Below are 27,915 nucleotides of genomic sequence, written 5' to 3' on the forward strand. Positions count from 1 at the left end.
AGGGCTCTAGACAGGCCAGGGCAACAAAGTGCAAGTCCTTTTCAAAAAACCAAAAAACAACTCATTTGCGTTGCAGAAGCAAATAACTTACAATTTCTGAAGGCCATATATCCAAGAAAAAGTGTTGTAGTGGTTCTTATAAGAGCTTTTTTTGGCTGGTTACTACTTACTACTGTGTGAAGTAGCTGAACTCTAGTCTAAGAGCTTTATTTTTAACTTCATCATTTATGATATAAATTACTCTTGCAACTTCTTTAACTACATCAGCCCAAAGTCTGGTAGCATTATAATGTATGTAAGCATGTATATGCATGACCACTCGTACCTGTGAGGTGTTTTAGACTCTGGAGGAATAGTACAGCCAAAGTTAAGATATAAAGTTGGATCTGTTCTCTTGCTATATATGCTAAGGAATGAGTATTTGTCAATAAACATGCTCCTGTCACTCCAACATGTCAAACAACAGTAAAAAGTGTTTGGAGAATATAACAGCTGACAGGTCATAGGTGATGCAGATGGAACAGTGGTGCTGACCCACCAGGCTGGGGAGGGCTTGTGTGTGTATGGGGTGCGGAAGAGCGGAATGATTTGAGACAGGGTCCCTCTGTGAAGCCCTGGCTGTCCTGGAACTTGCCAAACAAGCCACGCTAGCCTCAAACTAAAAATCTACCTACCTCTGCATCTGCTTTTATAACCAAGTTAATCAGACTTTTCAAGAGTCTATTGATAATTTTGATCATTTGACACAGAGTTTTACTTACTGCTGTGTAGTCCAGTCAGGTCTGAAACTGAAATCCTGGTTCTGCAGTGAAGTGCTGGGATTATAGGAATATGCCACCCACCTTTTTTCCCTTTCAGTTTTTTGAGACGTGATCTCCCTCCGTAGCCCTGGCTGACCCTGAACTTGCTATGTAAACAGGTTAACCTTAAATTTGTAATCCTCTTGCTTCAGCCTCCCAAGTGCTGGGGATCACAGGCTTGTGTGGTCATGCTTGGCCCTTTTAAAAATCTTTCTATGTCTAAACTTTCACCTTGTGTATAAATAGCTTTTTGATATTTCACTTCATGATTTTGTCAGGTAAGAAAGTTTAATAACATAGTACCTGAGTTTTGAGCCTTTTTAGATAACCAGTGTTTTGTCTTGGACTGGGAGGCTTTTGCACTTGGACATAAGAATATTCTTTTTTTATGCATATGTGCTTTGCCTGCATGTATGTCTGTGTACCATGTGTACCTGTGGGGCTCAAAGGTCAGAAGGCATTAGATTTCCTGAAACTGGAGTTACAGGTGGTTGTGAGCTGCTTTATGGCTGCTGGGTCCTTTGCAAGAGCAGCAAGTGCACTTAGCCGCTTAACCACTTTCCAGATCCACTTTTTGCACCTTTGAACAATTTACATTTTAATTTAGTCTTTTGAGACAGGCTTGCCCTGTATAGCTCTGCCTGTCCTGGACCCACTCTGTAGACCAGTCTGATCCAAATGCTGGGATTTACATTTTTAATCAAAATTTGATGCTTTATATATCTAATGTGTACAATTTGTGTGCTGTTACCCCTAAGGCCTGAAGAAAGGGCATCATATCCCTGAAACTAGTTACCTGCCATTATAAGCTGCTGTAGGGATGTTGGGAATGAAGCCCAGATCTTCTGCAAGAGCAGCAATTGGTTAACTCGTGAGCCTTCTCTCTAGCCCCACGTTTAAAATTTATTTGCTACACAGTGTGAAATGAGTAGCTGAGTTTGCTTTCCAGATGACCACTTAGTTGAAAAGAGATTTTAAATCTCTTTAAAAGGGCCAGTGAGCTAGATGTTTCAGTGAGTTAAAACTGGCAACTCAATACCCAGAACCTTTGGAGGAAGTAGAGAACTGACTGCTGAAAGTTGTCCTCTGGCTTTCACATGTATACACTTTGATACTCATACACATCACACACAATATAAGAAAAATCTTAGCTACAGTATAGCTAGGGAATTGTGGCTTTGTGTTTGTGTGTGGTGGTATTGAGGTAGTGTCTTATGTGCTGACCTCATACTCTGAGATCCTCTTGCCTCTGCCTCCCAAGTGCTGGAACTAAAGGGGTGCATCACTGTGCCTGTTCTTTGTTTTTAACTGGAGGACTGACATGAAGGCACGATATCTCCTATCCTGTAAAACTGTAACACCAAGAAAACTACTACTCTGGACCAGTTTAACTTACAGCCTCTTGGTGGGTTGGGTAGGCATGATCTGGCATGGAATAAATTGGGCTGGAGCGCTTTGAGTGTTAATAGATTTGCTGTATTTTGGGATGCTTTATCTTTTGGAGAAACTTGGTTATGGAGTTTTGCCTTCAGAACCTGTAGTGCTTTCTAGTCCATTTGTCACATAATGCCCAGCGTTTGCTTTTCATAATTGAAGCCATAGGCATCTATTAGTCATAACAGGTAACATCTCTGTCCTCACCTGTTCCTTCTCAGTCTAGTAACAGTTTACATTTTTTGGTCATCAACTTGTGAACTTTGAAGTTTCATTTTGTACTGAGGTCAGAACCTAGGGCTTCATGAATACTATGAGCCACATTTCAGTTGTGTGTGTTGAAGGGGAAGGAGTTTATGCACAAGTTTTTTTTATATGTGCCAGAGTTTGAAATGTATATAGTATATTTCTTTCTTTCCCTTTTTTTTTTTTTTTTGTTTTGTTTTGTTTTGTTTTGTTTTTTGAGAGGGTCTCTGTAGCCTTGGGTAGCCTAGAATTTGCTATGCAGACCACAATGGCCTCCAACTCAAGAGATTTACCAACCTCTGCCCCTTGAATGCTGAGTTTAAAGGTGTGCACCATCATGTCAGACCTCTTCATCTTTTTAAAAAATGTTTAAAATTTTTGTGTTTATGGCAGGGGTGGAGGCAGGCATGCTAACTTCTGAGCAGTCTCCTCAGTACCATTGTTTAGGGGTGGGGTCTTTATTATGTAGATCCGGGTACCCTGAATATATGTAGACTAGTCTGGCCTCAAACTCATAGAGATCCACCAGCTGGGATTAGACGTAAGTGCCACCATGCCTGTCTCCACTGCAGGGTTTTGGGGTTTTTTTGTTTTGTTTTTTGTTTTTCTTTCCACTGCAGTTTTTGAGACAGGGTATCTTTGTGAACCTGGATGCTCCCCTTTCAGGTTAGACTGGCTGGCCACCAAACCTTTCTGGGATCCATTTGTTTCTGTCCCCTTTTCTGGGATTGCTTTTATTTGGTGCTGGGGAATCCAATCTCAAGTTGTGCTTGTACAGATACAGCATTTTACCCACTGAGCCATCCCTCCAGCTTCCTTCCCAATTCAGTTTGGTTTATTCTTTATTGGTATGGGGATTTTGTCTGCATGTATTCATGAGCACATGCAAGCCTGGTATCCTTGGAGGCCAGAAGAGGGCAACAGATCACTTGGAAAACTGTTACAGATGGTTGTGTGCTACTGAGTAGGTACTAGGAATTGAGTCCTGATCCTCTGGAAAAGCAGCCAGTGCTTTTAACTGATGAGCCATCTCCCTTTTTTTGGTGGTGGTGGGGGGTTGTTGTTTGGTTGGTTGGTTTTGTTTTGTTTTTGGTTGGTTGTGTTTTTGAGACAGGGTTTCTCTGTGTAGCCTTGGCTGTCCTGGACTCACTTTGTGGAGCAGGCTGGCCTCGAACTCACAATGATCAGCCTCCCTCTGTCTCCTGAGTGCTGGGATTAAAGGTGTGTGCCACCACTGCCCAGTTTGTTTTTAATTCTTGCTATCTAGTTTTGGTAGCCTTCAAATAAATGGCTTATATCCTGTCTCTGCTTCCCAAGTGATGGGATTACAGGTGCCCACCACTATGCTTGACTCAACGTTTTAGCCATTTTACCATATATACATACTTTCAGACATTTGAACCCATATAATGTTCTCTCTTCATTAACTAATCTTAATAAGGCCAGTCCACTCACACATTTGGGCACACTTTCTCTTTCCTGTGGTTTATATACTGTAAAGTCATTTCTTTACTGGATCAATTTATCAGTATTACATTGTCTTATTTTCATTTAGAGAAAATCTGGTTATATTTTCCATACCAGTTAACTTTGTTACTCTTTCACTTATTTGTAGCAAAACCTTTTCTATTTGCCTTCCAATTCTTCAACTTTTTTGTTTTTTTTACATTTTTTTTTAACGTGTGGGGATGCATGTATGTTGTGGTATGCACCTGGAGGTCAGAGACAGCCTGTAAAGAGTTGGTTCTCCCAAATAGGTCCTGGGGATGGAACTCAGGTTGTCAGAATTGGTGCCAAATGCTTTTACTGGCCGAGCCCCTTGCTTCAGTTTTTTCCTTAAACTAACTTTAATCCAGCTTCTATCTCTACCAAAGTTAGTTTTGCAATAAGCCATGTCATTTTTCATTTTAGAAGACTTTATAATTTTTCCTGTTCCATTTGTCTTAACATGTTGTCTTCACCACTCAGACTAATGGAAGCTCCGTCATCCAAAGCAGCTGTATATTAAGGACAGTGAACATAGTAAATAAATAAAATTGTGAGTTAGGATGCATATAATTGTAGTGCATGGTAGTGTTCTGAGGTTGTGGAAAACTTGAACAATGAATATGTGCCCATGCTTTCATAATAAATGGGGTTTGTTGGGTTTTTTCTTTTTTGTTTTTGTTGTGTGTGTGTGTGTGTTTTAAAAGAAAGATTGTAGCAAAAATTTAGAATGAGAGGCAGACAGACATCTGGGGAGAGAGTTCTAGGTAAGACAGCTCTAGCAGAGCCTCCAAAGTTACACAGTACCTGGCCTGTTGTAACAACAGTAAGGAGTGAGGTAACAAGAGCAGTAAAGAAGGCAGGGATGGCATGATCATTTTAGGTCTTTTTAAAACTGGGGTGAATATGTGTTGCAGTTTTTTAAGCAGTGAAGTAATATGATGTAAAATAAAAATCTCTGTTGAATCAACCCAGCACCTTGTACATGCTAAGTGCAATTTCTCTACCACTAAGCTACCTACATCTTTAGACTTATTGTAAAACATAGTCTGGCTAAGTGATCTGTATTAACCCAGGCCAACCTGATTTCCTGCCTCAGCTTTCTGGGGAGATGGAAAGGCTAATGCCAACTAGACCCAGTCCTACTGTGTGTTTGTTTATTATTAAAATTTTTTTCTTCAGTGTCTTTAAGATTCAGGATTTTCTTCAATGGGCAGGAGAGATGGTCTGGCATACTCACCCACAGGTGCCTGTTACTCCAGTTACTCCAGGCCTCGACTGGCCTCCTAAGGTATACACACATAAATAACACCCTCCCCCCCCAACTTTTCTCAAATATAGAAAAATCTTAGTACTTTTCTCATACTTTTGTCCTCCTTTGAGGATTCCAGCTATACTACATTTGCCTGTTTTAAATGTTTTTTTTACTTCTAGATACTTGTTAATTTAAAAACAAGGGTTGGTGATATGGCTTAGTGATTAAAGCTAAGCTTTCTAATTAGCCTATATTAATTGCACACTTGTGTATTTCATTGTATTTTCTTTCATACATGTATGTAATGCATTTAGATCACATTCATCTTTTTAAAAATAATTATATGTTATGTATGGGTGGATGTTACACGTGAATGAAGTGTCTTCAGAGGCCAGAAGAAGGCATCAGATCCCCTGGAGCTTGTTGTAAGCTGCCCAGACCAAACTCTGGGAGAACAATAAGCAACTTTTAGCCACCGAGTCATCTCTCTAGCCCCTTTATCATCTTCTTTCTTGCTACTCTTCCACTTTAGTTGATCCTTATCCTCTCAGCTAGTTCACTAACCTTGTACTTTGTGTTTGGTCCCAGTAAGTTTAATTAGGGCTGCTTACCTGGAGCCAGTGGCCCCACTACTGAAGAAGGGTCTCCTCCCCTAGCAGTCATTACTGGGAAGGATTTATGATGGAATGGAATGGTGGTAGTCCCAATTTTGTGCAGGCCTTAATGAAGTAATTGCTGCTATTGTAAGTTCATTAGTGTAATGACCAAGTCAGGAAGACAGTATTTCCCAACGCCTTCTTTTTTTTTTTTTTTTTTTTTTGGTTTTTATGAGACAGGGTTTCTCTGTGTATCCTTGGCCGTCCTGGACTCACTTTGTAGACCAGGCTGGCCTCGAACTCACAACGATCCGCCTGCCTCTGCCTCCCGAGTGCTGGGATTAAAGGCGTGCGCCACCACGCCCGGCCCCCCAACGCCTTCTTTAATGATACTCTATTGTTTTAAAAATTATTTGTATTACCTGTAAGCTCAGCTAGCGATCAATCAAGACACAGACACTTGTTATATTTTAAAATAGCCTTAGTTAACCGGAGGCAAGGCAGATACAATCTTCTAAACTACCATTCATAGTGGGACAGGCATGGGATCCCTGTCTCAATCCCATACCATCTGTTTTTAGTAACTTTTACCAAGTTACCTCTCGTCTATAATCTCAAATACTTGTTAATATTTTTTATCTGGGCCAGATTTTCCATCTACACAGGCTGTGTGTGTCTCCATCTAACCCATGGTGGCCTTCTTCTCTTTACTTCAGGTCTCTCTTCTTCCCAGAATTCCTCTCTCTCCTAGCCCCACCTAACTCCTTTGTCCTGCCCTGGTGGAATGGCTTTTTATTAAACAAAAAGTTGGTCACAGAATCAATAAGTAATAATTAACATCAAAATACGTCAGACCATCTCCCAGCAGTACTCCTTTAATCTTGGATGGTAGGTGTAACAGATGTCCTATTAGGGCTGAGCATTCCACACACTTAGTTCTTGGCACTTGGCCACAATTACTGTCACCTGCAAAAAGAGTTTGTTTAGCATGGTGGTGCCCACCTTTAATGCCAGCAGGGGCAGAGGCAGGCAGATGGCTGTGAGAGCAAGGCCAGCCTGGTCTACAAAGTGTGTCTAGGGGCATCCAGGACTACAAGAGAAAACCCTGTCTCGAAATAACCAAGCTGATAGCAATACTATCTGGGCACCAACATGAATACTTCCTAAAAACAGTAGTAGCTTTCTCTGTGATGTCCTAGTTTCTGACTGGGTGAGGACTCCCTTCTGTGGAATGGGGCTCTAATCCAATTAGAAAGTGGTTGGCTGTCCTCAGTATGGCAGCTCCATCATCATTGTATCAGGAGCCATATTTTGTCTGGCCAAGAAGTATAGCACACAGCTCAATAAGTTTGCTGTTTTCACATCTCCTCATGTTGACTTTGAACTTGTGATCCTCCTGCCTGTACCTCCTCAGTGCTGAGCGTATAGGTGGCTTGCCTTAGTTTCATACAATGCACTCTCTGAATTTTGAGTACAGGTCAGTACGTTTTAACAAATGTACATTAACATGTGACCATCACCACAATCAAAAGGAAGATCATTTTTGGCTACAAAACTCTTGAGGTGCTTTGCAGTTGATCTCCACCAACCCATCAAAATATCTCTTAGGCCTAACATACTTAGATCTTGAGTATTACTAGTATTTTAATACTGTCCATTATTGCTTAAAACACTTTTTTTTTCTGCTTCCAGGACTTTCTAACTATTCTCATTTTCATCTTCCCATCTCTGACTTCTTTTGAATTAAGAGACTCCAGGGATTTTAGATTTTGTTTCTTACCACCTTTCTGTCTTCAGCACTCCTAGTGAGCATGTGGATTCAAGTGCTGCCTATATTCAGAAATTCCCCAGTTTGCATTTTTTTTTTTTATCTCCAGCTCAGATTCTCCTGGAAGAACTTCTTACCGCTACTTTGACATTCTTGTTTAAGGGTGTAATGTTTCAAATACAACACTATAACTTGTTACATAACCAAATTTTTGATGTTTCCTCCACTATATACCTTAAACCTTCTGTCTTGGTTGATGGTGGCTCCATTCTGCACTTAAAGTCTCTGGCCAAAACCTTGGGGTTCTTCTGGCCATGAAGAAATCCAGTAGAAAGTAGAAAAACAACAGATCAACTTTACCATTAGCATCCCAAGCAGGGCCACTACACTCCTTACCTGGCTTCCCAAATTGTTTCTACCATCACACACTATAGCAGTCAGGGGGAAATTTCTTTTTAATTAGATAATCTTGCCAGGTAGTGGTGGCACACACTTTGAATCCCGGTGCTCAGGAGGCAGAGGCAGGTGGATCTCTGAGTTCGAGGCCAGACTGGTCTACAGAGTCCAGAACAGCCAAGACTACACAGAGAACCCTGTCTTGAAAAACCAAAAATAGGAAAGAAAAAAATCTCACAACAGCATACTCTAGTGGCTTGCCATTTAGAGTGAGAGAGAGACAGGAGGAAAGAAAGAATGAACTGGTCTATCTTTGGTTTTGTTCTACTCTGTTCCAGGCACACTACACTGATGTTTAGAAACACATTCGATCCCTTTTCTCTTTGGATTTAGATCTGTCCCTCCCCTAGATAATACTGATAAAGGATTTGTTTTGAACAGTACATCTGAGTTTTCCTTTTTTAAGTACTAGAGAATTAAACTCAGGTTTTTGCACGTGCTAACTCAGCCTTTATAATTAAGTTACCCAGCTGGGCAGTGGTGGCACACGCCTTTAATCCCAGCACTCTGGAGGCAGAGGCAGGCGGATCACTGTGAGTTTGAGGCCAGCCAAGGCTACACAGAGAAACCACTTTGTTTGTCTCAAAAACAAAGTATAATAAGTACCCATCCTGGGCTTGATCTTGAACTTGAAGCCCTCCCCAAGGTTACTGGAGTAATAGATTACAGAGTTGCACAACCAGGCCTACTTCTGGTTTGGATTTTAGGCAGGGAAACTGCTGTTTTGTCTTTTTTCTCTGTGGTGTCTTTGAAATTATTTTACATACACATACACATGAAAAACGAATTCATCTAGATCAGGGACACTTAAAGTTTTCTCCCTTTTTTGTTGACAATTCCATGCAGATATGTAAAGATACATATAAATCAGATGTTTTTGATAATTCATAAACTTTAAAATAGTTCTTTGATGTTTATGTCATTTCAGTATTTACTATAGATAAGCAAATTTGCATGCTAATGAAGTAAGTTCTTAGCCTGCGTTTGTATGTATGTTCATCTGTCTGAGTGTGGGTGTGCACATGGGCTCTGATGTTTCTTCTAGCCAATTCCATATTCACCTATCCTGCTATATTACAATATCCACTGTAATTCATTAGACACAATAGGCTGGAATCTGAGCTGAGGTGCTTCAGTGTTGTTGACATTGGATAGGTGTGATGGCATCTCTAGAGCAAAGCATGGGCAAAGCATGGATGTTTTATTATCAGAACCAAGATGGCTAATAACTCATGTATTTGGTTTTTAATAATACTACATCTATTTACATGTGTGAGAAAGAGGAAGTGTGAGGTGTATAAATGGCACAGGAGTAGAGGTCTGAGACAGTGCTTGGGAGTCCTTTTGTCCTACCATGTGGGTTCTGAAGAGTGAACTCGGGTCATCAGGTTTAGGTGATAGTCACTTTTTCCTGCTGAATCATCTCACTACGCCCATATACATTTTAATTTTTTATCATTGCACATTCACCTTTTACTATGCCAAGTTTTTTATGACAACCCCTGCCCTTGCGCTGGCATATGTTACACCATTCCATATGTACAACCCCACAGTTGAAGAGACTAATCTGCACTCTTAGTATGTATGTCATGGGGCTGGTGGGCTGGTAAAAGCCCTTACCTGATTGATAACTTCTGTTAGTGCCAAGGCTTTCTGAACATATTTGTAATTTTTCTTTGGAGACAGTAGTCTGTAGTAAATCTTATTGTTGTTGGGAAGAAGAAATTAAAAAAACACTTAAGTCAAGGTAGACTTACTGGTATACAGCAGTTATCTTAAATTAAAGTGGGGGATCTAGAAGGTCAAGGGTTGTCTGAACTATGTGCAATGAGTTCAAGGCCAGCCTAGGCAGCTTACCAAGTTTCAAGCAGATGATTCTGTCTCAAGAAATAGAAGAGTACTTGTCTGTCATACTATGACACTAGATTTAGTCCCCAGTATTGTGGGGTACGACACACACTGAGCTAGGCCTGTATTCTCCATGCATACTACCTATGGGTTCCCCAGCCTGCCTGGGTTGTTTTACAATCTTCCTTCGAGGTCAGTGTTTTTCTGTACAGCTGTGACATTTGGCAATGTCTAAAGGCTACCAGCATACCTATCTTCTCATTGATCATTTTCATGAAACTGTGAGACAAACAGGAAATTCTCTGCCGTACTAATATATACCCACACAATACTCCAGTTTCTACTGGTGAGCTCCAACCCTACAACCCCACTTTACTTTGGGGAACATAAGACAGGCAGTAATATTTTATGGAAATTCTCCCTTGAATGATAAGTTTCTCTTGATTATACCACTTCTGCCTTCTCTACCAGAATTGGTTCATTTCTTTTTTAAACTGTATGTTTTATCTATACATGTGTGTGTGATGCCCATGGAGGTGTGTGTGTGTGTGTGTGTGTGTCAGAGAGAGAGAGAGAGAAATGCCCATGGAGGCCAGAGAGGGTGTCAGTTAGATTCCCTGGATTTGGAGTTACAGAAGGTTGTGAACTACCATTAGGATTCTGGGAATCAAATACAGGTCCTCTGCAAAATCAGCCAGTCCTGCTCTCCCCCACCCCACCCCCCCAAGTCAGGGTTTTTCTCTGTAGCCTTGGCTGTCCTGGACTAACTTTGTAGACCAGGCTGGCCTCAAACTCACAGATCTGCCAACTATAATCATTTTGTCTTACGGATTAGCAGGGATGATGATGAATGTATGGTTTCTATTTGGTCTGGATCCTTAAAGGTTCAGCAAACTAAAGGCACACTCTAGAATTGATCTTGCCAATCTTGTTCATCCTGTGAATTCTTGGAGCTGATTCGATTTCCTGCACTTAAGTTCCCTTGGCATAGCCCCACTTTTTTTCTTTTTGAGACAGGGTTTCTTTGTGTAGCCTTGGGTGTGTAGACCAGGCTGGCCTTGAACTCAGAGATCACGTACAGGTGTGAGCCACCACACCCAGCTTAGCCCCACTTTCAAGAAAGCAACTCTGGCACAGATTTTTGTGACAAATTGGTAACTCTTCCTTGGGATATGTGTGTATTTTTTCCTTTCCCTCTCCCAGATTTCCAAGGACAGGAAACTCCCATGAATCAATCTTAGGCAGACTGTTTTGCTTTTGGGAGGGGCATTTTACAGATAACCAACCTCTTTCTGTTCTTGGGAAAAGCTCCTTGCAGTACATTGCACATTTTTCTGTGCCTGTCTTCAGTGTGTGGCTGGAAATCAGGAAAGGAGTAGGTCAAAGGCGGCCTCAGGCAGACCTAAAAGATGAAGCAAGGCTTTGTTACAGGAGTTTTCTCTTTTTGCCAGTCAGAGTTGAGCCTTAGTTTTGTGCCTTTCCCCCAACCCTCCACTAGCACCAGGAAGTTTTCAAGGAATCTGGCCGCTTTTCTCCCAGGCAGTGATGATATTTAAATCAACATTAACTTCCCTTGTACTTACAGTTTTTCAAAGAATGCTGCTGTTATGGCTGGGCATTGCTTAGGTGGGCGCTGCCTCACACAGCTAACTAACTGCACAGGAAGAAAATCATGGAGGCAAAAGGCCTGGGATATAGATATTTTTCCCCACTCCCCCAAAACTGCACCAGCAACTTCATTTAATTCTCCCCATCCCCCCTTATATATACTATCTCTGTAGGCAACTGATAAATATAAGGTTTTTGTTTTCGTTCTTTTGGGTTTGTTTGGAGACGGTATCTCATCATGTATCCTGGCTGGCCTTGAATGCACAGGGATTTGTCTGCCACCATTGAAATTAAAGGCATGTGCCACCACACCTGACTACTGTAGTTCTGCTTTTTTTTTTTTTTTTTTTTTAAGATTTATATTTATTTTGGTTTTTCAAGACAGGGTTTCTCTGTGTAGCCTTGGCTGTCCTAGACTCGCTTTGTAGACCAGGCTGGCCTCAAACTCATAGCGATCCGTCTGCCTCTGCCTCCCAAGTGCTGGGATTAAAGGTGTGCACTACCACACCGGCCAAATATTAAGATTTTTATTATATTAGCATTTTGCCTGAAAGTGTACATGTGGATCACACTTGTGGATGGTGCCTGTGGAGGTCAAAAGAGGCCATTGGATCCCTTGGGACTTGAGTTACAGTTATGAGCCACCATGCAGGTGCTAGGAATGAACCTGGATCCTCACTTCTTTGAGACAGGGACCCACATAGACCAGACTGTATAGTAAAGGATAACTTTAGATTATTGATCCTCCTGTCTTTACCTCCCAAGTGTTAGGATGAGTGTGTTTCACCTTGTCTGGCCTTGGAATCTTTAAAAGGAAGTAGTAGCAATGCAGTATAGTATTAACACATGTTATATTCATCTCAGTGGTCTCTTAACATCTTCAAATAATTCTGTCATCTTGTATTCTGTGCTATTCAAATTCAGACATGGCCTGGCCTGCAGTAGGTGCTCAGCCACTGTTGAACAGGAGCCAGCTTGGTCTGTTTCAGAGATTTAAGACCTCCCTCCAGATTGCCATTTGAATGTGGACCATTTCTTATCTATATTTTTCTGCTAAACCTCCATTTTACAGACTTCAGAACAGTGAGCACAGTAGCCTCATCTACAGTACAATTTACTTTTCCATCAGTGATCTTTAAAGAAAAACTAACAAGGTTATGATACACCTGTATCTTCCAAGATGAAAGTAAAATTCCTTCACAGTCACAAGGCTCAGCATGAGTGGCTCCCATCACTTAACCTCTTCTGGTTCCTTCCACAGCGCAGCTGCCATTTTGGCTAATGGGTGTCTCTTTCTCTCCCTCCATTTGGGACAACCACCCTCTGTAGTCCTTTGGTGTTTATACATTAGAATATATTTTGCCTTTTATAGTGCTTAACACAACTGAATTATGGTTTATTTCTTTAAAGGAATACATTGGTGTGCTGCAGGAGTTCAAACAGCAGCTAAAGAGGTTCAGGAGCCTTTAGAGAGAGGTCTCATGGGACTTTGATGTAATCCATGTTGAGGAACTTCATCTTGGTGAATGAAAGGAATTTTGCACCTACAGATTAAAAACAAGTACATGTTTACTCTCTGGCAGTTCTAACTAGCTGAACATTTAGGCTTAACTAGCTGAACACATAGGTTTTTCCCAGTGTTTATTATAGAGGTTAAAGGAAGAAAATATTCTTCATATAAATATACCATCAGAGTTGTAGTAGTCACTGGCCACTTGAATTTCATGAAAATTCATGGAACTAGAGTGATGGTTTAGCATGCTGCTCTTTCAGAGGATGCGAGCTTGGTTCCTGTGGTCCATTGGTCCATTGGTCCGCCCCAATGATGGCTTACAACCTTCTTACAACTCCAGCTCCAGGGCACCAGCGCTTGTCTTGGTTTCCACAGGCACCTGCCTACATGTGGCCTATAGTAGTCACACAGACACAAATTTTTTAAAATATAAATTTTAAAAAATTGAGTTTCTGAGCACTAAGTACAGTTTAAATACTTTAGAGCTACATGTGACTGTAGACTGAACAAACAGTCCAATATTTGCCGTGTTTTACTTGGCCAAGGCTCTTTTCTGCATGCATAGTCTGCCATGATTAGGGTGTATGAGAGTCAAGGTACATTAAGCTACCATGTTAGTTTGTCAAAACCTAAGGCAGAATACCACTAGAGATTATGGTACGGTCAATACATGCACATTTTTTTGTTCTGGGTTTTTTTGAGACATGTGTAGTCTAGGCTGTTATGGAGTCCTAGCCTCAAACTCACGGAGATCCTCCTGCCTTCGATCCTTACACATCTTTTTTAGTTTTGTATGGTGCTGTGCGTATCAATTGGAAAGAAATCCCCGTCACTTTGTCTGAAATTTCTCTTGTGTGACAAAAGGGAGAGTGCCACTTTCCTGTGGAACGCTGGGATTAACATGGGCCTTTTGTACTTTATTTACTAGTTGTAGTGTGGGCATGGACCTCTGTAGATTGTCCTTCTGGCCTTCACTCATAGTCAGAAAACTGTAAAGCATAAAATATGTGAACTTCTTGTAACCAAAGCATGAGGGAGGATCATGCAGTTTGAGGACAGCCTGAATAACAAAGTGAGCAAAACCCTGTGTCAAGAGAAAGTGAATGAGGAGGGAGAGATGGCTCAGCTGTTGGGAGCACTGGCTACTCTCGCCGAAGACTTTGAGTTTGATTTTCCAGCGCCTATGTGGTAGAAATCTCTGCAATACTTGTTCTAGGTGATCTAATGCCTTTTCTGGCGTCAACAGACACCAAGTTCATACATGTAGGCAAAACAACCATTCACGTAATAAGATCTTTTTAAAAAGTAAAATGTACGGGGTTGGATGGGATTATATAACTGGGGACAAGTACATTTGGCATGCACAAGGTTCTGTATTTGATCTCCACCACCCTCCAAATGAGGAAAATTTTACATGTAGTCAGAATATTCATGCCATTTCTATACAGGGGACAGTAAAGCTTAAGCAGCATTCAGTCCACCATTTAGTTTTAATACACAGGAGCTAAAGATTTGTAAAGAATTGATTAAAATAATTTCTCAGATTGTTTGTGGAGACCTGTGCCCATAATTCCAACACTTGGGCAGTAGAAGCAGAAGGATCAGGAGTTCAAGGCCAGCCTGGGGTAAATGAAATGTCTCAAAAAATGAAAATTTTGGATGGGGGATGTAGCTCAGTTGGTAGGATGCTTGCACACCATACATGGAGCCCTGTGATTGATCCCTAGGACCACACAGAACTAGGGAACAGTGCTGCATGTATACAATTCTAGCTCTCAGGAGGCAGGATGATCAGATGAAGAAGGTCCTCTTCAACTATATACTAAGCCTGAGACCAGGTTAGGTATATGTGACCTGCTTCAAAAACTAAGATGCTCAACTATTAAGACCAGAGGTCAGATCCCTATAGGATTCTGTTTTTTCTTTTTCTTTTTTTTTTTGGCGGGGGGGGTTGGTTTTTTGAGACAGGGTTTCTCTGTATAGCCTTGGTTGTCCTGGACTCCCGTTATAGACCAGGCTGGCCTGGAATTCAAAGAGAGCTGGGATTAAAGGCTTGCGCCACCATGCCCGACCTTCCTATAGGATTCTTAAACTGGATGCTGAGGTGAGCACCAGAGTTGAGGGAAGTGGAAAGGGGAGAAGAGAAGATACTAGAATTGGTTGGCCAATTAGTTTACCTAGACACCTTGTATTGACATCTTATTTCAGTCTGTGTGCCTGCACCACACACACCCCAACCCCCCCCCCCCAAATATATGTTTTTAGAAGAGCGGACCTCAGTTTGACACACCCACTCACCCACTCCTAGAACCTATTGTGGAAGGAGAGAATGACCCCTGAAAATTGTGTCTGCTACCTGTACTCCTGATCGGTATTCAGACACCCACATTCATTCTCTCTTCTCCCTCCCCCCCCCCCCCATTGGGTCCCCCAGTGCAGGCTGGCTTCTAGCTCCTGATAATCCTAATTTGAATGTTGGAATTACAAATGGGGCTGGAGAGATGGCTCAGTGGTTAAGAGCACTGCCTGTTCTTTCAGGGTTCCTGAGTTCAATTCCCAGTGACCACATGGTGGTTCACAACTATAATGTGATCTGATGGCCTCTTCTGGTGTGCAGGTGTACATACAGAGAGAACAACGATACATAAAATAAATAAATTTTAAAACAAACAAGTGTATGCCATGGATCCAGCCTATCTGCTTCTGTTTAAAGTACATTTTTCTGAGGCAGCAAAACTGTCTTGCTGACCCACACTGGAGATGCATACCTGGATTCCTAGCACTTGAGAGGTTAAAGGGGAAGGAATAGGACTTCAAGGGAAGTTTCCGCTACACAATGATTTCAAGACTAGTGTGGGCTCTAGTCTTAAAAACCAGCATTCCAGCCCGGCAGTGGTGGCACACACCTTTAATCCCAGTACTCGGGAGGCAGGGGCAGGCGGATCGCTGTAAGTTCGAGGCCAGCCTGGTCTACAAAGTGAGTCTAGGACAGCCAAGACAGAGAGACCCTGTCTCAAAAAACCACACACACACACACACACACACACACACACACACACACACACACACAAAACCCAGCCTTCCCACTCCCATAAAAAACCAGATCTTAATCATTTTAGCCAAAGCCTAATCCTACAGAAATATTAACATTTTGAGAAGAAATCACTTCTGAAAGCTCATAAGTAAATTTACATCATCTCCCCCATCTCTTTTGAGAGAAAGTTTAAGGAACTGACCTTGGGCTTTGTGCTATACCATATAGCTATATGTCTAGCCCTTTTTATTTTAGACATTTTTAATTTATGTATATGAATGTTTTGCCACATGCATTCAGTACTTGTCCTTGGAGGTCAGAAGAGGGCATCAGATCCCCCAGAACTGAAGTTAAAGATAGTTGTGAGCCACCAGTGTGGGTGTTGGGAACTGAGCCTGGGCCCTCTGGAAGAACAGTCAGTGTTCCTTAGCTACTGAACTCTCTCCAGCCCCCTGCTGGCCCCTCCTCTCTCAACAGAATAAACACCCAGGAAAGACAGCTTATGTCTAATCCTAAGACTTAGGAGGCAGAGGCTGGCCTATTCTACATGGCATGTTCTATGTTCGCCAGGACTACGTAGGGACTCTGTTTGTCTCAAAATACTTAGGAGGAAAAGGAAGAGTGAGCCAGAAAGAGAGTTTGTTTCAAGTCTATTGGTGAGGGTGTTAACAAAGCCTAAAATGTTTCTTTTTAAAAACATTTTAATTTTTTTTCTAAGTTATGAGTGCTTCAATGTATGTAAGGTAGGTAGGTAGGTATACATACAGACACTTTGGATAAGGTCCGAAAAGGGCATTAGATTCCCTGGACATGGAATTATATATAGATGGCTGTAAGCCACCATGTGGATGCTGGGAACTAAACTGGGTTCTCTGCTTGCTCTTAAACACTGAACCACCTCTCCGGCCCTTATGATGTTAAATTAGGTCCACTTGGCAGGATGTAGTGTTTCCTGTGGGGCTTCCATCACTAGTACTCTGGGTTTTCTGGGTGGTAGGTTAGTTACCCTTTCAGCCGTGGAATAGCTTGGTTATTTGAAGAATCAAGCCTTACCAGCTGTAAGTGTCCAGTGTCTATAGACGATAGCTCACTTTTCAACTATTTCTGAAACCATACTGCTCCGCTCACCTTCTCCTTGTACATTTTAGGCATTCACTCATTTGAAATTTGTAGCTCAAGCACAACTGGTTAAGAGTCAATAGACACTATTGGTAAATAATGGTCACTCAATTAGGAAAAGATTAAGTGTTAGAAACATTTATTTGTCAAAAAAAAAAAAAAGGTGGGAGGAGTGGAATAAAACAAGGCTAAATTTCAGCTAATGCTGTACCACGATCACAGGTCAGACAAAACAAAGAAACAAAACAAAATCAAACCAAAATAACAAAACCCCAATGGTCCTAGCAACTTCAGAAGACTAACTTCAATGGTAAGAGTCCAGAACTAACAGAAGAGTAAAGGCTGCTTGCCACTACATGGTTGTTTTAAAGGGAAAGGAGAAGGAAGGGCTCAACTCCTAAGGAAAGCAAGATTGAGGGGCTCCACTGTACAGGATAAAGGGATGCCAGCATAATCCTTACCTAGGGCTGCTCAGAGGCTAAGAATATAAGGAACAATGAAAGGCTACAGACAACTAGCATCGAGGAAAAGGAAAGTCAACTTAGAAGAATTAAATTAAGAAAGAAAACATAGTTGGTCACAAATTCCTTTGTTTACTGAAACATGAAGCAATGGAAACATCCCGGCAAAGGGGACCGCGAGGACCAAGTTCTCATATATGACCGCAGCCCGAGGGTTCAGTCCGCAATTATCCTACCTGAAAGAAAGCACAACACAAGAGGCTTACACAATGCCTGGAGAGCAGTCTGGTTCCGAGTACAAGGGCCCTGGTCCCGTCCTGTATTCCAAGGGTTGGGGGAAGGGGAATGACAAACAAAACAAAACAAAAAACAAAATGAAGTCAGATTTTGGGTTGAATGTGAATCCCACAAAATCACCCCAGAGTCTAATAGCTATATCTAAGGAACCTACTTATAGCTATATGCTGCACAAGATGCAAAACTGCGGATAGTGTAAACTCAGCTTTTTCCCAACTAACGTATAAATTTTCAGTAACTACAGATTAACTTCAGGGCCCAGAAAAACAAAAAAATGCTGAGATATCAAATAGTCGGTTTCTCTCTCTCTTTTTTTTTTTTTTTAAGAGATGAGATCTAATTATGCTGCTCAAGATGACCATGAACTTATGTTCTGAAGCAATACTGAGTAACTAAGAGTACAGGCATCTACCACCCATGCTTGCCCAGCCCAGTTTTACTGTTTCAGATGTTTTCAAAGAAAATGTTCAAAAGCCATAGTCACAAAGTAGAGTGTCAAAGAACAGTTGGTCATTCACCCTTTAGGTATCTACATGTCACTGTCAGCTCAGAGCCATTGTTGCAGTCGTTTCCTAAATGACAAGGTATCTCTTGACATGTCAAGAAGAAACCACTGCTAGAACTAATTCTTCCATTGATGATGGGAACTCCAGACACCAATGGCTGGGGGAAAACAAAAGTTAACTCACACCAAGCTCCTCTACTTAATTAGACACAGGGCCAAATCTTGGTCTTGATCTGTGCCAATCGACTTCAAAAGCTGGGATGTTCTTGGATCAGTTCTGTTAGGGTGAGACCCGAATTTGGATCCCCAACAGTTGTGGAGTATTTCATCCTGGCAGCCTCATTAACATCAGGCTCCTGGGACTGCAACCAACTCAAGGTTATTCAGTCCATTTGAGGTTCACACCTGGAAGGTAAGTTTCTTTAAAAGTCATCACTAAAAAGAGGTTAGTTGAACAGCTACTGATTGAAGTTAAAATTCACTTTTACAATGTTCTAACAATACCCTTAAAGGCTGTAAAATTCTAATGTAATGTTTAACTTTGAGACACAAGAGAAACGAAGTTATCTAACATTAATACTAACTTTATCAGAGGTATCTCACGGAGTAGATCCAGCTGTAGAAATACCAACTCCATTCACATGCTGAACACATGGCTGAATGATGGTCTTAAGAAATCCCATGTCTACTGACAAAACTGTACAGCATATAAACCTAACAAAACATGTGTGCTGTTGTTTTCTTAAATGTATATGAAAGCAGGGGATAGATTAGGAACATTGGAGTATCAGTGGTAACTTGTTTAACTGTGCTGCTGGGGCTCTAACTCAAGTGATGCTCAATCTTAAAGTACATGGAGAACCATGAAATAATTATAAATGTCAAGTCTGCTTGTCTCTGGATATCCCCACTTCTTGCCATTCCAACACTCTTTGTACACACTTCCTGAAATAGGAAAACATTAAGTTTCCTGTCACCACCTACAAGATTTTATGCACATCAGAAATTATCAGTTTATCTAATTCCTTGAGTGTTCCCTTAAAAAACAAAACTATCTGCAAGAAACAGGAATTCTATCATAGGCTACAAAGAAATAGGGCTTAAGTGCCCATATAAAAAAGATGCTTTGGGCTAGAATAAAGACTTTATGGAAACATTTAAAACCAAGGTATTTTAGAACATTAGGGCTTTGTCTGATTTATAAAGTAGCTTTCTTTTTTGTTTTGTTTTTGTTCTTCAATACAGGGTTTCTCTGTGTTGCCTTGGCTGTCCTGGAGTCACTTTGTAGACCAGGCTGGCCTCGAACTCACATCAATACCCCTGCCAGTGCTGGCATTAAAGGCATGAGCCACCACATCCAGCCCTAATAGCTTTCTTTGATAAAAGGTTACTGACACAGTAAATAGTTGGGTTTTGTTTTCTGTGTCGGGGTATTGCTACATTTCCTAGACTTTGCTAGAACTTGCTGTGTAGCCTAAGCTGTCCTCTAAACTTCTGCCTCATCCTACCTGCTACTGGGATTAAAGGTATGGAGCACCATGTACTCCTAAAGAAGTGTTAACACACTGGAAACTCTTGAAGAGTTGAAATGCTCACTGTGCTTCCTGCTACTAGCTCCTGAATGGATCCTTTACCTTAACCACCACAGTTTAGCAGTTAGAAAGAGTATGAGTTTTATTATTTATTTTGTTTTTTCAAGACAGGGTTTCTCTCTGTTACCAGGCTGGCCTTGAATCAGAGATTCTGTGCCTCCTAAGTGCTGGGATCAAAGGCATGTGCCAGCAGCACCTGGTCAGAAAGACAGGTCTGAGTCTGAATTTTGGCTCTACTCACTCACCAGATCATAGGCAAAGTACTGATGCTCTCTGAGCCTTAGTTCTTTCCTGGATGAGAAAATTATTATTTGCACAATAAAGAGCCAACATATGTTGTTAGCACTCCCTCCTCTTTTTCCCCACCCTCACCAAATATCTGTTTACAACTGGTTAAATAATATTCTCACTAACAGCATGTTCCTATTTCAGAGGTAACACATTGGAATCACACTAACTCCATAACAGGCCAAATAAACCTGTGGCCTAAACTACAGGAAATACTAAAAACATGTAGTTTGTACTTTTTGGTATGGTCCTGTTTGATGCTCTGGCTCCTCAGTGAAGTCTTGTAGGGAACTATGTGTAACTTTTCACCACGTCCACCCCACTCTCACCTCCAGTTTTTAAAAGGCTGAGTACCGTGCTCGGTCCACATACTGCTCCCGATCATACCGGGCCATGTCATACAGAGAATTCCGTGTTGCTGCTGAAGCCTGAGACATCTCACTCTCTGGCCCATAACCGTAGCCCTCTCCAACTGTGGGGAGCACAGCTGCATTCCGACGTAGTGGGCTCCTGTCCCTTCCATAATAGGAGGAAGAGGCGGCAGCGGCAGCCATTGCAGCTGAGGTGGCAGCAGAGCCAGAGTTTTGCAACAGGTGTCTGTCATAGGGATCAACAGAAGTTGAGTTGAGGTGACTCGGTACAGCTGAGCTCTGAACTTGAGGAAGATGAGGCATGGTCTGCTCTGCATAATTGTATGCAGAAGCTGCAGCTGCTGCCGCCACAGCTTCATAAGATCGGACTCGATAGCGCTTATAGTAGTCAAGTGCTCCATAGGCATCATTGTAATACATGGATTCCCCATAACCCATAGTATAGGGCGTGCGCACTGCTCCATACTGTTCATTGTACTGCTCAGTAAAGTCTGCCACGCGCCCTGTGCGGTCTACTGGGCACTCTTTGGACCAGTGTCCTTCTTTGCCACACCGATAGCAACCACTCTGGTCTCCCATCCCAGGGGCAGTCCGAAGTCGGCTAGTTGACAACTGCACGTGCATCCGTTTGCCTTAAGGAAACAGATTAAAATTATTACTCATTAACATTCTTTTCCCTCACCCCAAAAAAGAGAGCATAGGATACATATACACACACACTCATGTGACCCTACTTCATTTAGCAGTCCCTTCCAAAAAGTTAAGTTTCAACAGAGGTGAGAGCTAGAAAATCCTCAGAGACCAGGCCTCTAATAGCATACCAGACTCTCCCCTACTTTTATCAACACAACTTATTTCCTCCCCCCATGCAAAGATTGCTACATTTTATTCAGACTTACTACTTTCAAATCAAACTAGATGATCAAAACCTCAGTTAATAGTTTTAGGAGGCATCTTTTACCACCTGTAAGCAATTTATATTAGGTTTAGGCTCAATAGAAAAAGCACATACTCCTAAGTATATATGACACCATGAGCTCAACCTCCAGCATTGCATCTCCAAACCCAAACCCTACAAACAATCCAACAGCAATCTTCTATCTACCATGTTTCCGCAGGAATTTGTGCAGGTGCTATGTTGGATGCCCAAATCATACTTGGCTTATCATTCACTTCATTTGTACCTGCGGGAATTAAAAGAGCCTCTATAAATCTATAGAGACCCCCCCACCCCATTTTGTCCTCAGAAACACAACTATTTGAGCAATAGAATAGATAGTAAAAGTTACCACCTTCTGGGGGTGGACATGCATCTCTCAATGGTTTAGCACTTGGCTGCTGTGTACAAAGCCAGGTTTGATCCCTAGCACCACACAAAAATAAAACTGAAAATAGCACTAGCTTTTTAAGAACTGTTTTCCCATGTAAAAAGAGTGATCAGCATTTTTTTCCTACCATGCAGTTTACAATTCTTTACAGGGATTTCTCTACAACTGCCCAAAGGACTCTGAGCACCCATCAAGCAAATCACATATTCATACTTCTAGAAAATGACCACTGATAAATAGCTAAGAGAAAGAAAACTCTTTGCCCAAGAGTTTGTGTACCGTCCAATCCATTGAAATCTATCCTTAGCAAAACCAAAGATGCTCAAGAAGCCAGGCAGTGGTGGCTCACACCTAATCCCAGCACTCAGGAGGGGGGGAGTTCAAGGACAGTCAGTGCTACACAGAAACCCTGTCTGGACAAGACAAAACAACGCTCAAGCTTATGACCCCAGCTGCTAGTAGACAGTCTTCATCACAACTGCTGATGCCAGCAACAGATGGCATTCTCTCAAAGTAGTGTAGCCATCTGGGTCACTGTTTTTAGAGATTGTATTCCCAGTCATATAGTTATTTAGACTACCTATACTCATCAGAAACATTTCTGTCCCCATTCACACCTCATATGTAGAGTTCTCTGTAATTTAGAGGATTACAAGTCAATTGGCACGGTGACATAGAGCTGTGTAACAGACACATTACTCTAATCCTGAAGTCAAAGTAACCATGTCAATTGAATTTGTTTACTTTCACAGATTCTGTGTCCATTTTTTCCAGTGAAATACAGTGATTTTATTTGATGTCTCAGCCCTATCCATGCTTTTAATTTAGAGGATGGGAAAAATGCTTAATTTAACATCTGTGACAAAATCTGTTTCAACAGTTGTGAAAAGGATGCCAGTAATTTTGTTTTTAAAGATTTATTACATATACTGTGATATGCCTGCACGCCAGAAGAGGGCACCAGATCTCATTATAGATGGTTGTGAGCCACCATGTGGTTGCTGGGAATTGAACTCAGGGCCTCTGGAAGAGCAGACAGTGAGTGCTTAACCTCTGAGCCATCTCTCCAGCTCCCAATTTTTTGTTTTTGACTTAGAGCTAGAAGCATCTGTAATATATGTGGCTCCCTTGTTTTGCATTCTTTGCAAAAGTTACTGTGTCTTTAAATTGTGAAAATCTGAAAGAGTACTGTGTTTAGCTTTAGAGACAAGTAAAAAAAGTTCCACCTCTCTACTAGATGCAGACAGACCAAACTCTTAGATTTTCTGAAACCTCCAAGTTACTGAAATTTGCCAGTAATTTACAGAAAACCAGCCCAGTAAAAGTGTTTTCTCTTGAAAGCTGTAACATGAGACTATTAAAATGCTAAAAGGTGGGGAATTAATCCTAATTCTGAAGTTTTATCTTGGGTCAGTTTAAAGAAGATTGGAGATGTAGGTGAGGTAGTAGCGGCCCACTGATTTAATGCTGAAACGATACCCTAAATTCTCACATATCCTTCCCAACTCAGCTGCCCGATGGTTATCTGGGAACAGCTTCTTTATGGTTTCCAATTCAAACTGCTGCCCGTGGAGAGGAAACGCCTTGAAAGACTCAGGTAAACTCAGTCTATTTTTTAGAAGTTATAAAATGCAGAAACTTAAAATTTTAGACAACCATTAATACACAGAAGTTAAAGGTTCAAGAGATGCTTAAAGTGGCACTTTTTAGAATTGAACAAAATACCAAATTGGCATCTAGATTGTATTTTCTGTAAGATATGCGACAGGATTATATATACAACCCCAGCACTGAGAAGTCTGAAGCAGGAGGATTGTGAGTTTGAGGGCCAGCTTGAAGTATAGACAAGACCCTGTCTTAACAAACAAACAAAAATTATCCAATACTAAACTTTATGTTGGTACCTGGGGGTGGAAGGGAAGCTGATTACAAAAATATCTGCATATGTAACCAGGAATAAACCACTCTGCAAAAGAGGTAGAAAGAAAACTTGATACCAAATAAATGATTCTTCTGTTTCAACTTCAGTTTGTCTGTACTTGTATGGAAATGATAAAAATATCCCCATGTAATTATATCTGTTACTGAATAATACAAGGGACAAAGAACATAACTCAGTGGTACTGTGTACATACCATGCTCAAGATCCTGGGTTCAATTTTCAGCAACCCCAAAACCAAGAAAAAAAAAAGCCACATGCTCATCCTTCTAAGCTAACTCCTATTCCCATTTCCTTGAAAAATTAAAAGGGCATATAATATACGATGAGAATTTACCTACAAAGTCAGTTAAGTATTTTTTCCTTTTGTTTGTTACCTGGTAAGCAAACCCTTCAGGGATAGGGACATACAGACTAATGGTAGAGCACTTGCCTAGCATCTGTGGGGCCCTCAGATGACCCCAGAACCAAGGAGGTGGGGCAAGAACTCACTTGTTCCTTACTCTCCCCTGAACACCCAAGACCTCCTTCCACATCAAGTGAAAATAATTAGGAATTTTTCAAAGTGTGCTAGTGTTGTTTCAAAATAAAAGAAAAATAAAAACTTACAAAAATTTACACACACACACCCCGTAAGGTTTCTCTGTGTAGCCTTGTCCTGGAACTCACTATGTAGACTAGGCTAGCCTGGAACTCAAAGATCCACCTGACTCTGCCTCCCAGGTGCTGGGATTAAAGGCCTGTGGGACCACTGCCTAGCTGTTACATTTTAAATACTTTACTAACCATTGCAGAAATAGTCATGGTTGCAAATAGCATTCAACTTTCATTATATATTGCTTTTATTGGGAAAATGTACTCACTGCCTCACTGCCATCCTCTGAAGGAGACACATCAGAGATCACTATTTTTTTTTTAAATATTAATTTATGTTATGCAGTGCTTTGCCTACATGTATACCTCTGCACACTAAAAAGGTCACATTATAGATGGTTGTGAGCCACCATGTGGTCGCTGGAAATTGAACTCAGGACCTCTGGAAGAGCAGTCGGTGCTCTTAACCTCTGAGCCATCTCTGCAGCCCAACATCTATTTTACAACGGGGAAAAGTACAGGAGGCTCATTTGTCAACTTGCTAGTCAAGGATAGGGATGAACTGCAACATTTGCCCTAAGCTTTCAGTACCTAAAGGCCAGGATGCTGGTGATGAAGCTACTACATGGTGGTAGATAAAGCCTCCAGTAAGCTTTATCATTATTCGCATACTCACACTTTTGTGATGAATGATTTCATTGTTTTCTAGGTTTAGCAGAAGGCCTTTGTAACTTACTAGTAGTACTTAGGGTAAGAAGGGGTGTTGACTTAGGAACTACAGAAGTACCCTTGAATGGGTGGTTCAACATGACACTCAATAAAAGCCTTGTAGAACTGTGCTAACCAATGGACTTCCTGCAACGTGGAAGGAAGTCCTAATAGAGTAGCCATTTTCCCCTGTATTGCTCCTGCATTCTTGAAATACACCCACTGGAAAAAATCAAAATTGAAAATTTACTTAATTTAAATGTACTAGCCATATATAGCTAGTGGCTACTATAGAAACACAATTCCAGGGTTTTCAGACAAGCTCCTATGGTATTAATGGTAATACATACACACTTATTATCAATATAAGCAATACACTGAACTCTATAAATGCCCTCACTGGAATCTCCCCAGAAGTGCAAGACCATCATTCCCATTCAATCTTGAGTTTCTAAAGAAAAAAAAATTAACCTGTTAGAGTTAAGTAATAGTTAAATGGAGCAGAAAAACCTAAGACATGTTTCCTGGCTTTGTTTGTAATCCAGACTGAACATATTTGGACACCTCAAAGATAGGTATCCACCCAACCAGACTCACCACAAATTTCTCATACACTACTTCCTCGACATACGTTTTCTTCTTTATTACTACCATCCATCATTCAAATCAGCAAAGCATAAAAACTCTCAGGCTTCTGGGTCACAGCAAAAGCAGCAACTAAGTCGCAGCCTCCAGCCCTTCCACTCATACTAGCTACTCATCTGCCCCGCAACTTAGACTTCTAACAGCACGCACGTGAATGAGGACCAAAGATAGTAACCCACACTTTGTGACCCAACAGAGTTGTGGAGAAAATTCTTGGCAAACACAATGAGAAATGGTTACTTGCCTAAGAGGAAATTATGTTTAAGAGTAGTAAACATGGGCTGGAGAGATGGCTCAGAGGCTAAGAGCACCGGCTGCTCTTCCAGAGGTCCTTCAATTCCCAGCAACCACATGGTGGCTCAGAACCATCTATAATCTATAATGTTATTTGGTGTCCTCTTCTGGTGTGCGGGTATACATGCAGACTGAACACTGTATATGTAATAAATAAATAAATCTTTTAAAAAAAGAGTGGTGAACATAATCTATTCTTTTCAATTAAAAGAATGGTAGAAGCCACTCTCATGGCCCCTCTGTCTTATGTTCTTGCCTCTGCCTTGAGCTAGACTCCACGAAGGTCTGCCACCCAAACCCCAGGACAGTTCACCTTGAAACTCTGTGTTGTCAAGGCCCCTGATGGCCTCCACTGCATCCTCTGCCCGCTCCATGTGTACAAAGGCATAATCTTTCACGATGTCACATTCGATGACTGGGCCATACTCCTCAAACTTGGCCCGAAGCTCTTGGTTGGTACAGGTGGGACTGATGTTGCCCACGTGTAACTTGGTTGAAGCTTTGCTCTTATTCTTGCTGGCTTCCACATTGATGTTCACTCCGTGCAGCTTGTAGTGGTGCAGGTTGCGGATGGCATCCTCAGCGGCCGTCTTGTCCTCTATGTGCACAAAGCCATAGTTCTTAATGATGTCACATTCCAGCACCTTCCCGTACTGCTCGAAGAGTGAGCGGATCTCCTGCTCTGTGGCCTCCCGGGGCAGATTTCCGATGAACAGCTTCACCATCCTGACAAGAGCCTGACAGGGAGGAAGCATGATTTCAAAAGTGAGGTGTGAAGTGAGAAACTGAATAGTACTGCAGCATTTTCGTTTAATGGCCCAATTATCAGGATCTTCCCGACCCTCACAGAGTTACTCTTTTTGAGAGAGGAATAGCAGTTTGTTCCTAAGTAGTGAAGCTGTGTGACAATGCCAACAGAAGGTCGGGGGTCAGAATGCACAAGGTTCAGCATTTCCGAGAGAGGTCAGGCACATTTAATCTACAAGGTTAGGTGCTTCGCGGCTTAGCACGGGGATGGAAAAGCCAAGCTGATGGCATGAAGTATATCTCAATGTCCCTAGTTACAAGATTTTGGAGGGAAATCTGTGTACTTCCCCACAGCGCGGTATCACCTCCCACCATACTCCAAGAACGTTCCCACACCTGGGACCCCTTTCCTCGGCGGCCCAACCTCCGTTCCTACATCCCAACAAAGGCTCGGCCCGACCCCTGCCCCGCCCCCTCCGGAGACCCGGCCCCGCCTCCTTCCGTTGTCTTCACGGGACCTTCCTCAAAAGATGAGTGGCTCCAAACCTGGGCCTTCCCAGCCCTCCCGAGGTCCCGCCAGGCCCGCTGCCGGGCTTCCCACACACCCACAGCAGCCTCTCCTACCTCCGGGTGGTGCCGGCGGTGGCGGCGGGTCCCGCGTCAGAGAGAACCCTACAAAATGGCGACGGCCGCTCGAGCCTCGGCGCGACCGGGCGCTTTCTCGCGCGCCAGCTCACGCACGCGCGAGTGCGCGCTGCCTGCCTCCCCTCCCCCCCTCGCAGGAGCGGGGCGACCAATCCTGCGGCCGCACACAAATGGCCGCCCCCGTGCGGGGGCGGGGTCATGTGGTGACGGCACTGCGGAGCGAAGGTCAGCCCGCCCCCAGCCCTGGCTAGCCAATCACTGCCCCGGGAGGGGGTCGCGGTTTGCGCGTCAAAAGGGCTCAGGAAGCAACCACTGCCTCGGCGAAACTGTAAGCCCAGG

The 27,915-nt window shown here is 42.2% G+C and overlaps 1 protein-coding gene across 3 annotated transcripts; it reads right to left on the bottom strand.

Annotated features, from left to right (window-relative positions):
* Positions 1 to 17,284: 17,284 nt before the first annotated feature.
* On the bottom strand, positions 17,285 to 27,821 carry LOC311592559 (RNA-binding protein 4B). 3 transcript variants are annotated; one of them, XR_014777442.1, is made up of 5 exons: positions 27,556 to 27,821; positions 26,498 to 26,921; positions 20,635 to 21,308; positions 18,610 to 18,830; positions 17,285 to 17,859 (listed from the first exon to the last, which is right to left on the bottom strand). XR_014777442.1 is itself a non-coding variant. In XM_084773111.1 (4 exons), the coding sequence occupies exons 2-3, from the start codon at positions 26,907 to 26,909 to the stop codon at positions 20,644 to 20,646; spliced, it is 1,077 nt and encodes a 358-aa protein (XP_084629237.1). In that variant the 5' UTR covers positions 26,910 to 26,921; positions 27,556 to 27,821; the 3' UTR covers positions 17,285 to 17,940; positions 20,635 to 20,643. The 3 variants fall into 3 exon arrangements, 2 of the variants coding, with proteins under 2 accessions (XP_084629237.1, XP_084629236.1); XM_084773111.1 differs by lacking the exon at positions 18,610 to 18,830 and having other exon boundaries at positions 17,285 to 17,940; XM_084773110.1 differs by lacking the exon at positions 18,610 to 18,830 and having other exon boundaries at positions 27,556 to 27,818.
* Positions 27,822 to 27,915: the final 94 nt, after the last annotated feature.

Source organism: Acomys minous (genome assembly GCF_964271855.1).
Source record: "Acomys minous genome assembly, chromosome: 2".
NCBI classification, from domain to species: domain Eukaryota; kingdom Metazoa; phylum Chordata; class Mammalia; order Rodentia; family Muridae; genus Acomys; species Acomys minous.